At 38.2% G+C, this 13,444-nt stretch overlaps 1 protein-coding gene across 1 annotated transcript; it reads right to left on the bottom strand.

Annotated features, from left to right (window-relative positions):
* Window positions 1-452: 452 nt before the first annotated feature.
* Window positions 453-13,147, bottom strand: PTPN20 (protein tyrosine phosphatase non-receptor type 20). The gene is made up of 3 exons (XM_060033689.1): window positions 12,986-13,147; window positions 8,922-9,137; window positions 453-518 (listed from the first exon to the last, which is right to left on the bottom strand). The coding sequence occupies exons 1-3, from the start codon at window positions 13,145-13,147 to the stop codon at window positions 453-455; spliced, it is 444 nt and encodes a 147-aa protein (XP_059889672.1).
* Window positions 13,148-13,444: the final 297 nt, after the last annotated feature.

Here is a 13,444-nt window from a genome sequence, read left to right as displayed (position 1 = left end):
TTTATTTTCATTATCCATATTCTCTTGATCCCCCAATGATTAATGTAACTAATCTGTGACATAAATGATTTCCTTTTTATGACATGTCAGTGACGTTGATATTTTAGTTGCAAATAAATATCCCAAAATTGCCATCCAGAAATTTATGGAAAATAACTTTAGAGATGTTGCTTAAAATGGCATTATGGACTAAGCATGTGTGTGGGCATTAGGGGACTTCAGTTTCAGTCTTGGCTCCTCTACTTGCTGTCTGAATGACATCATGGAACAAACTTCATTGCTCTGAACTTGAAGTATTTCATCAGTAATATCAGAGCATAACTAACGTCCACCTCAAACGGTGAGAATTCAATGAAACTGTGTAGGCAAAAGAGCTTTACAAATTGTAATGTGCTATACAATGTTCATCTTTATATTCATCATTGTTCTTATCAGAATTTATGCGGTGAGACTTACCTTGTTTGGATCATTCCATAACGTTGTTCTCTCATTTGGCCCACTATATTCATGATGTTGAACTGTAACAGGATGACAGTAATCTTGTATTATCCATAGAGGGGGAAAACACAAAACCCACAGATGTCAAAGGAGTACGCCATACTTCTTTCCAGTAAAAGATATCTCAAGATTTAACCAGAAAGTTCTCATTTTCAGTCATAAGAAAATGTACTATGTTTAACCTTGTCTAATGGATAAGGAAGACTTGTTTAAATGGGTTTCCAGGAAAAAGCAGGAAGCAATCATTTATAATAAGAAATGTTCTCCAAAAGAAATAACAACAAATTTGCCCCTGCGTATACTTTTCTGTTCTCAGAAGGGAGAACTTAAAGCAGCACTGTGATTCTGCAAAAGTCTGAAGCATAGAAGACTTTTTCTGGCCACAACAGTAACACAGCTGTTTCTCATATAAAGAGCCCTCTCAACTCAAATGGAGACCCTGAGCAACAGTTGGCCCAACACCAGATTCTGCACCTGTGCACGGAGACCAGCACTACCCAGTGTGGTCACTAAGCTGGTGCAGGTCTGCAAAGGGATGTTGCTAGACCACAATGAGATGAGTCCAGAAACTGGTAATAAGTGTTTAGAAACTCTTACGGCAATCTGACAGTGGGGTAACATTGAGCAGCCTCATCAGTGGAACAAGATATAGACCAGCTCAGGTGTTGCTGAACTTGCCTGAAAAGTCACATGTGGTATAAGCTGAGGACGAGTCATGTGCAGCAAAACCACATGAAATTTAAGGTTTGTCAACTGTCAGCTATAATCCAAAAGTACATAACAGAGAAAATGTAAACATTCCTTTATTTCTATAATTTGTCATTTCTATAATAATTTACAATATTAATTAAGCCTTTAAAACTTTTTATATTGAAATAATTATAGATACATAATAAGTTGCAAAAAATGTACAGAGAGTGTCTGTGTATCCTTCACCTAGTTTCTCCCAATTATACCATCCTCTACAACTAGAGTATAATATCAAAACCAAAAAGTTGACATTGGTACAATCTACAGAGCTTATTCAGATTTTGCCAGTTTAACATGCAATCTTTTGTGAGAGTGGGCATGTATGTGTATGTATAGTTCTATAAAATATTATCACATGTGAAAATTCATGCAACTGCAACCACGATCAAGGTGCACAACAGTTCCCCCACAAGACTTCCTCCTGTTATCCATTAGAACTACCCACCCACCCCAACCCCCAACCCTTGGCAACCAGTAAACTGTTCTCCATCTCTATAGTTTTGTTATTTCAAGGGGATTACATAATGGAATCATGTAATATCTAACTTTTCGAGACTAACTTTTTTTTCATTTAGTCTAATTGCCTCATGATTCATCCAAATTGAGTGTATCAGTAGTTCATTCCTCTTTATTGCTAAATAGTATTCCACAGTATGGACAGGTACCAATTTTTTTAACCATTAAACTTCTTGAAGAACATCTAGGTTGTTTCCCAGTTTTGGGCTATTATAAATAGATCTGCTATGAGCATTTACATACAGGTTTATGTGTGAACATAAGTTTTCTTTTTTATGGAATAAATACCCGAGTGTTATTCCTAAGGTTATATGGTAAGTTTAGTTTAGTTCTGCTTTTGTTTTTTTTAAAGAAAATTTAAAACTATTTTCCAGACTGGATATACCATTTTACGTTCATTCCTATAAGCAACATATGAGTAATCTAGTTTTTTCAAACATTCACCAGCATTTGGTGTTGTCATTATTTTTTATATTAGCCTTTCTGATGGATGTCTAGTGATATTTTATTATGGTTTTTTCTTTAACATCCTTATTGGAGTATAATTGCTTTACAATGGTATGTTAGTTTCTGCTTTATAACAAAGCGAATCAGTTATACGTATACATATGTCCCCATATCTCTTCCCTCTTGCGTCTCCCTCCCTCCCACCCTCCCTATCCCACCCCTCTAGGTGGTTACAAAGCACCGAACTGATTTCCCTGTGCTATGCGGCTGCTTCCCACTAGCTATCTATTTTACGTTTGGTAGTGTATATATGTCCATGCCACTCTCTCACTTTGTCACAGCTTACCCTTCCCCCTCCCCATATCCTCAAGTTCATTCTCTAGTAGGTCGATGTCTTTATTCCCATCTTTCCCCTAGGTACTTCATGACAATTTTTTTTTTAAGATTCCATATATATGTGTTAGCATATGGTATTTGTTTTTCTCTTTCTGACTTACTTCACTCTGTATGACAGACTCTAGGTCCATCCACCTCACTACAAATAACTCAATTTTGTTTCTTTTTTATGGCTGAGTAATATTCCACTGTATATATGTGTCACATCTTCTTTATCCATTCATCTGTCAATGGGCACTTAGGTTGCTTCCATGTCCTGGCTATTGTAAATAGAGCTGCAATGAACATTGTGGTACATGACTCTTTTTGAATTATGGTTTTCTCAGGGTATATGCCCAGTAGTGGGATTGCTGGGTCGTATGGTAGTTCTATTTTTAGTTTTTTAAGGAACCTCCATACTGTTCTCCATAGCGGCTGTATCAATTTGCATTCCCACCAACAGTGCAAGTGGGTTCCCTTTTCTCCACACCCTCTCCAGCATTTATCATTTGTAGATTTTTTGATGATGGCCATTCTGACCAGTGTGAGATGATATCTCATTGTAGTTTTGATTTGCATTTCTCTAATGATTAATGATGTTGAGCATTCTTTCATGTTTTTGTTGGCAATCTGTATATCTTCTTTGGAGAAATGTCTATTTAGATCTTCTGCCCATTTTTGGATTGGGTTGTTTGTTTTTTTGATACTGAGCTGCATGAGCTGCTTGTAAATTTTGGAGATTAATCCTTTGTCACAAAAGACCCCGAATAGCCAAAGCAATCTTGAGAAAGAAAAAGGAGCTGGAGGAATCAGGCTCCCTGACTTCAGACTATACTACAGAGCTACAGTAATCAAGACAATATGGTTCTGGCACCAAAACAGAAATATAGGTCAATGAAACAGGAGAGAAAGCCCAGAGATAAACCCACACACATATGGTCACCTTATCTTTGATAAAGGAGGCAAGAATATACAGTGGAGAAAAGACAGCCTCTTCAGTAAGTGGTGCTGGGAAAACTGGACAGCTACATGTAAAAGAATGAACTTAGAACACTCCCTAACACCATACACAAAAATAAATTCAAAATGGATTAAAGACCTAAATGTAAGGGCAGACACTATCAAACTCTTAGAGGAAAACAGAGGCAGAACACTCTATGACATAAATCACAGCAAGGTCCTTTTTGACCCACCTCCTAGAGAAATGGAAATAAAAACAAAAATAAACAAATGGGACCTAATGAAACTTCAAAGCTTTTGCACAGCAAAGGAAACCATAAACAAGACGAAAAGACAACCCTCAGAATGGGAGAAAATATTTGCAAATGAAGCAACTGACAAAGGATTAATCTACAAAATTTACAAGCAGCTCATGCAGCTGAATATCATGGTTTTAATTTCATTTCCCTAAAGGTTAATGAAGCTGAGCATCTTTTCATGTGCTTATTTATCATCAATACATCCTCATTGTTGAAATGTCATGTCTTCTACCCATTTTCTAACTGAATTACTTGCCTATTTATTTATTTTACTATTGAGTTTTGAGGGTTCTTTATATACTCTAGATGTGAGACCTTTGTTGGATACGTGGAATGCAAACAGTTTCTCCAAGTCTATAGCTTGTCCTTTCATCCACTTCATAGCATCTTTCATAGAACAAATAATTTTAATTTGCTTTTCCCCTAATATTAGTGATGGCAAGAATGTCTGCTCTCACCTTCTGTTTTCAACACACTTGAAGTTCCAGGTAGCGCAAAAAGACCAGAAAAAAGAAATATGAGGCAAATGAATTGGAAAGGAAGAGGTAAGTGTGTCCCTACTTGCAGATGGAATGATTGTCTATGCATAAACTCCCAAGGAATCTGAAAACAAAACAAAACAAAACAGGACAAAAAAACCTCTTAGAACTAATAAGTGAGTTCAACAAGATCATAGGATACAAGATCAACATGCAAAAATCAACTGCATTTGGGGACTTCCCTGGTGGCACAGTGGCTAAGACTCCATGCTCCCAATGCAGGGAACTAGATCCCACATGCATCCTCCAACTAAGAGTTCACATGCCACAACTAAGGAGCCTGCCTGCCGCAACTAAGGAGCCCACGTGCTGTAACTATGACCCGGCACAAGCAAATAAATAAATATTTTTTAAAAACACAAAAATCAACTTATTTGTACATATGTGTACACACAACGAACATGGTAGTAAAAACACAATACCATTTACAATAAAATAAATCCAGCAAAACATGTACAGAAGCTATATGCTGAAAATGACAAAATGCTGATGAAAGAAATCAAAGAAGACCTAAATAAATTGAGAGACATACCACATTCATATTGGAAGATCCAACATAGTAAAAATGTCAATTCATCCTATCAAAATCCCTCAAGCTTTTCTGTAAACATAGACAAGCTAATTTTAAAATTTATATGGAAAGGCACAGACCTATAATGGTTAAAACAATTTTGCAAGAGAAGGAATCACTCTCCCTGATATTAAGACTTCCTACATAGCTACAGGAATCCGAAGTGTGGTAATGGCGAAAGGATAGACACATAGATCAATGAAACAGAATACAGAACTGGAAACAGGCCCCATACAAATAGTCCCAATGATTTCTGACAAAGGTGTAAAAACAATTCAGTGGAGGAAGAACAGCAAGTGAACCTTGACTTAAACCTTGCCCCTTATAAAAAAATTAACTCAAAATGGACTATGGACTTAAATGTAAAACATAAGACTACAGAACTTTAGAAAAGGACATAGGAAAAATTCTTTAGGACCTAAAAATTCTTTAGGCTAGGTGAGGAGTTCTTCAACTTGACACCAAAAGCATGATCCATAAAAGGAAATATTGATAAAATGGAACTTCAATGAATTTAAAAACCATTGTTTCTTGAAAGTCTGTTAATTTGTAATTTAAGATTAGGCAAATTATGAAAATATATTTGTATTATTCATTTTTAACCTTAATTTACTGATGGCAAAAGCCGCTGCCCTGGATTGTCTTGACAAGAAAAGGCACAGCTTTTCTGAATATAGCTGTAGTGGTTAACCAAATGATAATAGTGTAAGTAACTACAAAGAAATGAAGACCAAAAGAGTTCATGTTAATTTTACCTAGCATTATGATTCCTCATACATTGAGTTTTATAGCCATTATTAATTGTGAATTGCTAAAACCACACTTGTATTAATTGCAAAGATGTACTGGCTAACAAAGCAAAGAAACCATTAAAATGTACTTGTCACTTACAGAACAAAAGCAATTAAGTTCCAAGACAAAAGAATTATTTTAAAAAATACTAAAATAAAAAGCTCATGTTCAACATTTCACATGTAACATTAATACTCTGCAGACTTACAAAATAGCACTTTGAATTGCTAAGACTAAAAACCCTTACACGATTGCCAGATAATGGTGACAGACTGTACTGAAGGTGCTTTATTGAAAATCTGAGCTGAAGGTATGGCAAAAAAAGATAGTTAAAGTATCATTTTCTAATGAAGCCACAGCTTGACAAATTCAGGGACTGGCTAGTGATGCGAAGTGGTACCAACTCACAAAACAAAAGTAGCAAAGTATTTACCATTGCAACTTACTGACTACACACCTATTGCTAACATAGTGATTCAGTATATGTGTGATTTGAAAATGATGTGATAAGAAGGAAGAATTCTTCCTTTTCTCAGTTTGATTACTGATAAACACAACTAACTAGTCTTAAATTGCATAAAAATGCAAAGTACTACACTGTCATCAAATGTAATTTGTAAGTTTTGTGTAGGATTATGTTCTGGTAGTAGAGCTGCAATGACAACAAAACAAGTCTGAGGTAGTTATACAGATTAAAGAATTTATCCCAAAAGATAAACCAACACACTGCTTCATCAAGAAAGTCTTGCTACCAAAAAAAAAAAAAAAAAAAAAAAAAAAGAACCCTGCCAGATGAACTGGACAGTGTGTTTAGTGATGTGGTAAGAATTTTTGATTTCGTAAAGGTTAATGTGTTAAATTTTGGATTACTCACTTCATTATGTGATAATATGGTAACTGATAATTAACAACTATTATTGCATGTTGAAGACGGTTAGAGGGGCAAGTTCTATCGAGAATGTTTCAACTACAGAGCAATACCAGTGCTGGCAAGAGAAGAGCCAGTTTGCTCCCAATGTTTTAAGGATTTTTAAGCAGCCTTACTTAAAAATAAAAATGACTATAAAATAACAATAAGAAGAAAGAAATGGTTACATATTCTCAGATTTTCATATCCTTTAGAGTTATAATTGATAAACTAATCTTAAAATGTTAGCCACACACGGCTGGTATACAGCTTGCAGCATGTAAGACTCCCTGTGTGATTTCCACAACGCACAAACTAGTCTACATCCTGTTCACCAAGGCTAACCCACTGTCATGCTCTTGGATGTCACAGCAAGATATCAAACTGCCTTGAAAGTTTCTAAATGCTTACTCTCAATTCCAGAAAACTTATCTTGCTGCAAATAACACAGATTGTTGCTGGTCCAAGACCATACTTTAAGTAGCTCTGGTGGACAAAATTTCTGAAAAGAGGAGAGAGGGGCATAAGTAAGAACATTTGACAGCTCAAGGCTCTATGAAAAGCCAATAAGGCAACAATGGATGCATTTCCTTTTTTTGAACCACTATTTTCCATCAAATCTAAGCATCCTTAATTGTAAAATACATCACTATTTTACATAATGCTAAGAAAAACACTGTCAATTAAGCTGACAGATGACTTACTATAAAACACATTTTGAGTTTAAAGAAGGTATAATGATGGGGAAAAAAAAAGTGCTCCTCAGAATCACAAAATACAATATTTATAGTTTTTATAGTTTCTATAAGGAATATAAAATAAGAACAAATATAAACAAATTAATTATGATGAAGAATATATAAAATAAAATTATGCTAATGTGTTTTCTGTTAAAAGGATAAAACAACACTAATTATAGGAACAGGTAACATCAGATTCATACTACTTAAATTTTCAGCATTTTGGGGACATTTGTCATTTTTTTACCACCCAGTTTATATTCATTCTTTATTTAAAAAAACAAAACAAAACTCTCAGTTTGCTTTGGGAAACCATTCCTCTCTCATTCTCAGCTGTATGGCCTGGAGTAGTCCTGACAGACCTTAATGGACCAGCATCTCCCACAGTGATCAGTTTAGGGAAAGGGCTATAACTGAAGTGGAAACAGTGAAATGCTAGGAGATATTGGCTCAAGCTTCTGAGAAAAATAAACTCCCTCTGTCCTCCAGGGAGTTTCTGGGAGAGGACATTTTTCTACCCCCGACGTAATACTACCTTAGAATAGAGAGTTGTAGAACCCATGCAGCCAATTTGCTATCACAAGGGAGAGTTTGTCACTCTTGGGGTATAACTACATAAAGCCTAAGAGAGCAGAGATTTAACATTTGTTCTGATAACAAGATAACTCTGCAAAATTTGCCTACCAGGACAAATGCCTCGTAGCCCCTGTTGTCTTACGACCGAGGTGTGGATTTTCATATTCCTTGTGGACATGGTGAGAGCCGCTTTCCCCCGCCACCCCGCAGTGCCTGCTAACTAATGTCTTCTCCTCCTCACTTCTGCAGCACAGGAAAGCAGTTCAGTAAAAGTAGGCCTTTTGGGGCACAGATCCAAAGCCACATTCCCTAATTAATCAGTAATAAAGATCATAGTAGAAACACCATATGTCTAATTCTTGTGTTTATCCCTTAGCTGGTTCCAAATTTAGGAGGAAAATAAAGAATTGTTAACGGTTGACTCAAACCCAACAATATTATTAGCCTTATTTTACATATGAGAAAACTAGGTTTCAGAGAAGGTGAGCAATTTGCAGAAAGTCACCAAAATCTAAAATGTGTGGCAAAACTGGCAGTCAAACCCAGGGACCTCTCATTAACTCTGAAGTCTACTTTTTTTTCCCTATGTGCTCACATGCATGTATTTCTGTTCATTAAAAATAGGCACACATCATCAACATTCTCTGACAAGATTCTAAAATCTGTATGTGTGGGTGGAGGGAAAGAAAAGGAAGATGAACTCATGTTTACGATGCACCTACCACGCTCCAGACACTGTCCGAAGCCATTCATTTGCATTGCGTACTTTAATTCTCACAACCTCCAAGAACCTGCAGCAGTTAAGTGAGAAGCAGGTACCCAAAGCTCACAGGCTCTCTATTTACTCGGTTGCTCTTGAAGGCCAAATATTAGCCTTCAGTTATTAGAAGGCTGTTAAAAGTATAGTGTTTACTAACAGCATCAGTTTATCTGCTTAATTCACACACTTACTGAAAAGTTCTTTTCAACAGCACGGAACACAACATCCACACATAGGAACACCCCTGTCCGGCCCACGCCAGCACTGCAGCGAACAATGATGGGTCCTGTAAGGTGGCTCTTCCTCACAAAACGAACATACTTTATAAAACCTTCTGCTGAGGCAGGAGTGCCATGGTCTGGCCACTTGGTGAACTGCAAGTGTTTTACAAAGTGACTAGCTCCTGTCTGTGGGGGTGGGGTGGGGAGGAAGAGAGGGAGAAAGGGAAAGAGAGAGGGTAGGAGACAGGGAGAGAGAGAAGGAGGGAGGGAGGGAGAGGAAGGCGGAGAGAGAGGAGAGATTTATCAACGTCTTATAGTAGAGATCTTCTTTTAATTTCTAATATGCCAGAAATAGTAATACTAATTGCTATATGGTAATAGGATAATAAAAATAAAAATACTAACAGGTGACAGGAATTCAGCCCTTACTCTGTGCCAGGTACTGTGCTAAGGACTTCACACGCATTATCTCATTTAATCCTCACATCAACCCTGGGGAGGCAAGCACTGTGATATCCTCAGTTTACAGATGAAAAGTAAGTGTTTGATTGACTGATAGATGTATGCTAGGTCAGAAGGCTCATATGTTTAGAGCTGGGACAATAGTGCAGTCCTCCCAAATCTAACTCTACCATCTTTCTTCTGCACCATGAGAACGTAGAAGAGTCCAAACAAACCAAGAATCCAAAACACTTAGGATGAAAGATGAGCTGACATGTTAGGAATAAGATAGAAAAGCAATCTATCTCGGCTTAAATATTATGATACTAAATTTAATTAAAACAGTAAGTGCTGTCAAGCTGCTTAACCGGGATTTGGTGGGGGGCAACCTCCTCCGGTGATGAGAACTGGGCAGTTAATGACCATGTGAGTAGACTCTGGTCCCCACTCTTGTGCTGAACCCCCTGAAAGTGGAGCCATGGAACTCTCCTCAGGCTTGACAGATAAAGCACTTTGAGTTTACCGATCATCCCTTCCAGAGGGTTCACCCTTTCCCCAATGTGGAGCCCTCGTTTTACTTCACCGGGCACCCTCGTGAAAAAACTCAGGAAGGGTTTCTCACTGCTCCTCTGCTTCTCCCTAATGTACCACCTTTTTCTGCGTTCCAAATAGAAATACAATTTTCCTACGTTCCAAACAGAAAACCTCAATTTTGAATCATCGGCACATGAAATTGGATGAGGAAAACGACACTTGACAATCTTGTGAAGGCGCCAAATTGAGGATAGCTCTCACTCCATCACATACCTTAGGGATTAAACCTTTCACGCACTGCTGACCACTGAGAACCTGCACGAAGGTGGGCCTCACTGGTTTCCTGACACAGTGCCATGATGCAGATTCTCCAAACATCAACCCCATGGTCTTGAGGCTTGCGGGCCTCAGCCCAAAGGCCACCATCCTAGACGCCCTTGTCAAGGGTGCACAGGTGGAACTGAGCATTTGAATCCTTGCAGACAGATCATCCCTCTGGGCCTCCCACCTGGCCTGTATTCTCCAAGCATGCTGTCTCCTGCCATAGCAAGTATCACATGTTATTTGGAACTGGTGTTTTCCTCCCCCACTAGACTGTAAGCACTCTAAGAGTTGAGGCTGTTTCTGTTTTCTATCTCCAGCATCTGGCACAATACTTGGTTAATAGGAGGGAATCAACAAGTCTTAGGAGAGTGAAGGATCAGGCAAATCCTCAGGTGTACGGAGCAAGCACAGGGCCTAGCACACAGCCAGCAAGCTCTCCATCAATGTCAGCCATCATTACTATTCTTGGCCTCCTCTGTCACCACTCTATGCTCCGATCCTCATGCTCTTCAATTCTATCCTTTCCCCTCCCCCCCCACTTCTCTAGCTCTTCAACATCTCCCTTTGCACTCAGGCCCCCATCCCACAGTAAACTCGTGGAAACCATCATCACTTCCCTAAATGCTTCTTCCACTTCCTGGCCTTGCCTCCCATGGGCACTGCACTCTGCAGCCCTCTCTAATCAAGGCCGCCTATTTTCCTGTACTCCAGGTACCACAGAGCCTAGAGATTAGGTTGCATACCGCTTGCTGCCCAATGCTATTTCCAATTCATTATTCCTTCTGTTTGTACAAAAACCTCTCTTCCTTTTGAGTTTCATACCTCTTAGCTTCACCTTCTCATCGCTATCACCCTACCACAGATTCTGACCAGGCAAATTTGGGATCTCAACAACCAAACAGACACTCTAACCTCACATTTTTATTTCTCTCTTGCAGAGGAGACCATTTCTTTCTTCTAGTCCTCACAATGTGATCACTCCTTGGACTCACCATCATCTATAATGTCCAATATCAAAAATCTTCCAGTTCTTAGATTCCAACATCATTTTCTGAGCAGAAGCTGTTACGCTACCACCTCATTTGTGCTTCACTTCAACTCCAACAATGTGACTAAACGGAGCTCTCCTGTCCTTGTTGTCCTCCATTTCCTCCTAGCCCGATTCCATCCATCTCCCTAAATTTAGACTTCATGGCTGATTATCTAAATCATTCTCTTACCAAACTGTCAACTCCTTTCATCCTTTGAATCCTGCCACATATACTAAGCAACATCCCTCCCTGGGTAAGTCTCATAACCTGTGTTCAGGAATCCCATGGTTAGAAAAAAATTAATCACATAGTTGCATATTTTATTGTTATTGCAAATTATGGGTTCCAACCTCAGCACCTCCAGCAACCCTTTTCCTGATCATTGCCTGTGCTCCAATCAACTTCTTTGATGATGACTCCAAATCTCATCACTCTTTTCAAGTTTCTGGTTTAACTCCCATCCCCTTCACTCCTATAGAACACATGTATCACCTACCTGCTAATCAAATCCACTTAGAGCAATGTAACATTGCTTTCTCCTATAAATCATTCCTTTTCTGTTTTCTGAGTCTGTAGAGCAAGAAATGAATTATTCTATGAATTATTCTAGACCAATACTTCCCAATAGAACTTTCTACAATGATGCAGATGCTCTATATCTTTGCTGCCCATATGGTAGCCACTAGTAACATGTGATTAAATACTAGAAGTGTGGATACTATAAATGAGAAACTGAATTTGTTATTTTATGTAAGTTTTAATAATTTAAATATAAAATAGCCAAATGTGGCTATCGCATTTGACAGCATAATTTTTGAACGCTCCTTATAAGTCATAAGTCACATAAAGTCTGCCAATTTTATCTGAAAAACACCAGAATCTTTGCTTTCTATCTAATTGTTAACTGCCCTAGTTGATCATGGATGCTTCTTACTAAAATTGTTCAATGTCTCCCAATTATCTTCATAATGAAGCTCATGTTCCTTAGCTGAAATTCAAGACATTTCATGTTCTGGCTTTCTCTACTTATTTTCTATAGCCTCATCTCACCTCTCACTACTCCCTGGCATTGAACTTTTACATTCCAGAAACACTTAACTACTTGTATCTCTCTATACATATCCCATGCTATTTTATACCTTGATCATCTACTTCCTCTTTCCATCTTTCTCATTTGGGTTATTCTCAATCCAGATGTCACCTCCTCTAGCAAGTCTTCCCCCCAAGCCCAAGGAGAGCTAAGTACTTCCCTTCTGAGCTCCCAAAGCATCCCATACAAATCTCAATATTACCACATTCATTGAGCACAGTAACTGGAGGTACCAGTAAGCGCACTGAACTCTTTGCTACTCAGTAAGGAGCAACAGTGCCTGGCACAGTGATTATCAGGATATCTTAAGGACTCCATACACATCTGTCACTCTCAGCAGAAGCAGCCGAAGTACATCCCAGGATTAGGCAACTTCCAACACTCACTCTCAACCGCCCCAACTCACCTTTTCAATTTTTTCGTCTCTCCAGTCAGAGTTTGGTTAGGCAGAAGTAGAGGTGGTGTTGTCTTAGTTTCTGGTACCAGGGAGAAGTAAAAACAAGTTACTTTAAAAAGTATCCCCAGCTATGTCCCATCTTACCCCTAACTTCTCATCCTGACACGTGTGCTTATATAATGAAATATATATCTAACACTGATTTTTTTTAACTTACGGACTTCTTGACAACTTGAAATATTCGAATGATGAAATATTGAAGTATCTGGTAGTTCTCCAGGAAGATATGACAATTTTTCAATTCCAAAGGTTTCTTCATAGAAACAGGCCAGTAATGGTGGCATTTGATAACTCCACCTTCTACCTCTCTGGTTATCATGACAATAACATTAGAGTTATTTTCCAAAACTATTCGCCAAAAGTCATTTGTGGTAGTTGGCAGTGGTCCTTGGGTAGCAATAATAATAATACTTCTCCAGAATTGACTATTTTAATATAACTAGCATTGATGTAGTCCTTGTTTTCTCCAAGAGGAACACATGTTGAATCATCTATTACAAACACAGAAACATAGGGTAGACAGAGGAAAAGCAGGAGATGCAATACACCCAGGTTTCATGAAACCCTTTCACACAGGTAAATCCATTTATCTCTTTGACCAACAGAGAAGGTGGCA

This window comes from Delphinus delphis, chromosome 16 (assembly GCF_949987515.2).
Source record: "Delphinus delphis chromosome 16, mDelDel1.2, whole genome shotgun sequence".
Lineage (NCBI taxonomy): Eukaryota > Metazoa > Chordata > Mammalia > Artiodactyla > Delphinidae > Delphinus > Delphinus delphis.
The sequence above is the reverse complement of the archived record's forward strand: the minus strand, read 5'-3'. Positions and strand labels throughout refer to the sequence as shown.